The sequence below is a fragment of the Saprolegnia diclina genome (genome assembly GCF_000281045.1).
Source record: "Saprolegnia diclina VS20 unplaced genomic scaffold supercont1.43, whole genome shotgun sequence".
NCBI classification, from domain to species: Eukaryota; Oomycota; class Saprolegniomycetes; order Saprolegniales; family Saprolegniaceae; genus Saprolegnia; species Saprolegnia diclina.
The window spans coordinates 243,827-245,011 of NW_008246110.1; the positions used below are offsets into that span (position 1 = coordinate 243,827).

The window sequence follows — 1,185 nt, forward strand, 5'->3', positions numbered from 1 at the left end:
GCCGCACCGACTCCCGCCGGATAGCACCTCGATCAAGGCACTGCGCAACGCGCGCAACCTCCCACTGGGCGCAAAAGTCTCGGCCGCCGAGCTTCTCTGTGAATCGAACGGAATCGGTGTTCTATGAACATCGGCATAGTGTGCCGCCACGTCATTAGGAAATTAACACAGTACAATCTCGTCTCGTATGCGAATGCTTTTTCACACGGGCAATCAACGGCTTGAAGATATTTTCCAGCCATTGGCTTTTTGGACCAGCGACGCCGAGCGTGGCAGCCAGTGCGACGAGAGCGATAGTGCCTCCGAGAGCGTCGCTTCGAGCGCCTTTGTCAGGACGCAGCCTCGCAGCTCGCGCTTCTCCAGCGTGCAATACAAACTCTAAGTACACGGCGCGCGGCGATGGCTTGAACGCCTTTACAGCCCTCGGCGGCGCAAGTGATCTTGATGCTTCAGAAAACGAATTCGCATGTCCCTCTACGACCCGCTCTACCACCAGAAGCGAGCTGCAAAGCTCGCCGATGCCAAGTGGGCGGCCGAAGAAGCCCTTATGCGAAAGCCAAGCCCGACGGCGGCGACGAACCTCGGTTCGCGCGCCACCGCGTTCGGGCGCAGCAAGACCCCGACGGTTGTCCGCCAGCGCGTGACAACGACCGTCCCGGTGACTGCGCGATCGACGATTCGGTCGACGCAAACGCCCGCCACGACGGCGGTGCAACCTCTGACGGCAAGCAGCCGCACCTCGACCACCGCCGCGCAGCGTCGCACACCGGTGACGAGCGTCGCGACTGCTCCGTCAAGAGCCACCACGGATGTCACGCCGACCAGCGCAGCATCGACGACCACGACTGAGGCGATCCTCGGTCAGCTGCGTTCGGAAGTTGCTACTCTCCAAGCGCAAGTCGTCCACCTCCAAGTCAGCCTCGACGCGTCGAAGGACACGGCCAAGATTCGCTCCTCGGAGCTTGTCCTTGCCCGGGCCCAGCACGACGCTGATCTCAAGACGCTTGGGACTCAACTTCGAGCCTCGCGGGATGTCGTTGCGCATCTCGAGGAGTCACTTGAAGTTTTGGAGCATGCGGCAGCAACCGGTGCCTCCAACCTCGCAGCTGCACAGTCGCAGCACGACGACGACGTCAAGGCCCTCAAGGCCGACCTTGAGGAGGCGCATCAAGCGGCTTTGGCCGG

At 61.9% G+C, this 1,185-nt stretch overlaps 1 protein-coding gene across 1 annotated transcript; it reads left to right on the plus strand.

The window, feature by feature from the left end:
- Positions 1–244: 244 nt before the first annotated feature.
- On the plus strand, positions 245–849 carry SDRG_11667 (hypothetical protein; the record flags this gene model as incomplete). Its single annotated transcript, XM_008617716.1, has 2 exons — positions 245–709; positions 733–849. Exons 1-2 carry the CDS (start codon positions 467–469, stop codon positions 847–849), a joined length of 360 nt encoding a protein of 119 aa, XP_008615938.1. The 5' UTR covers positions 245–466.
- Between the last annotated feature and the right edge of the window lie 336 nt (positions 850–1,185).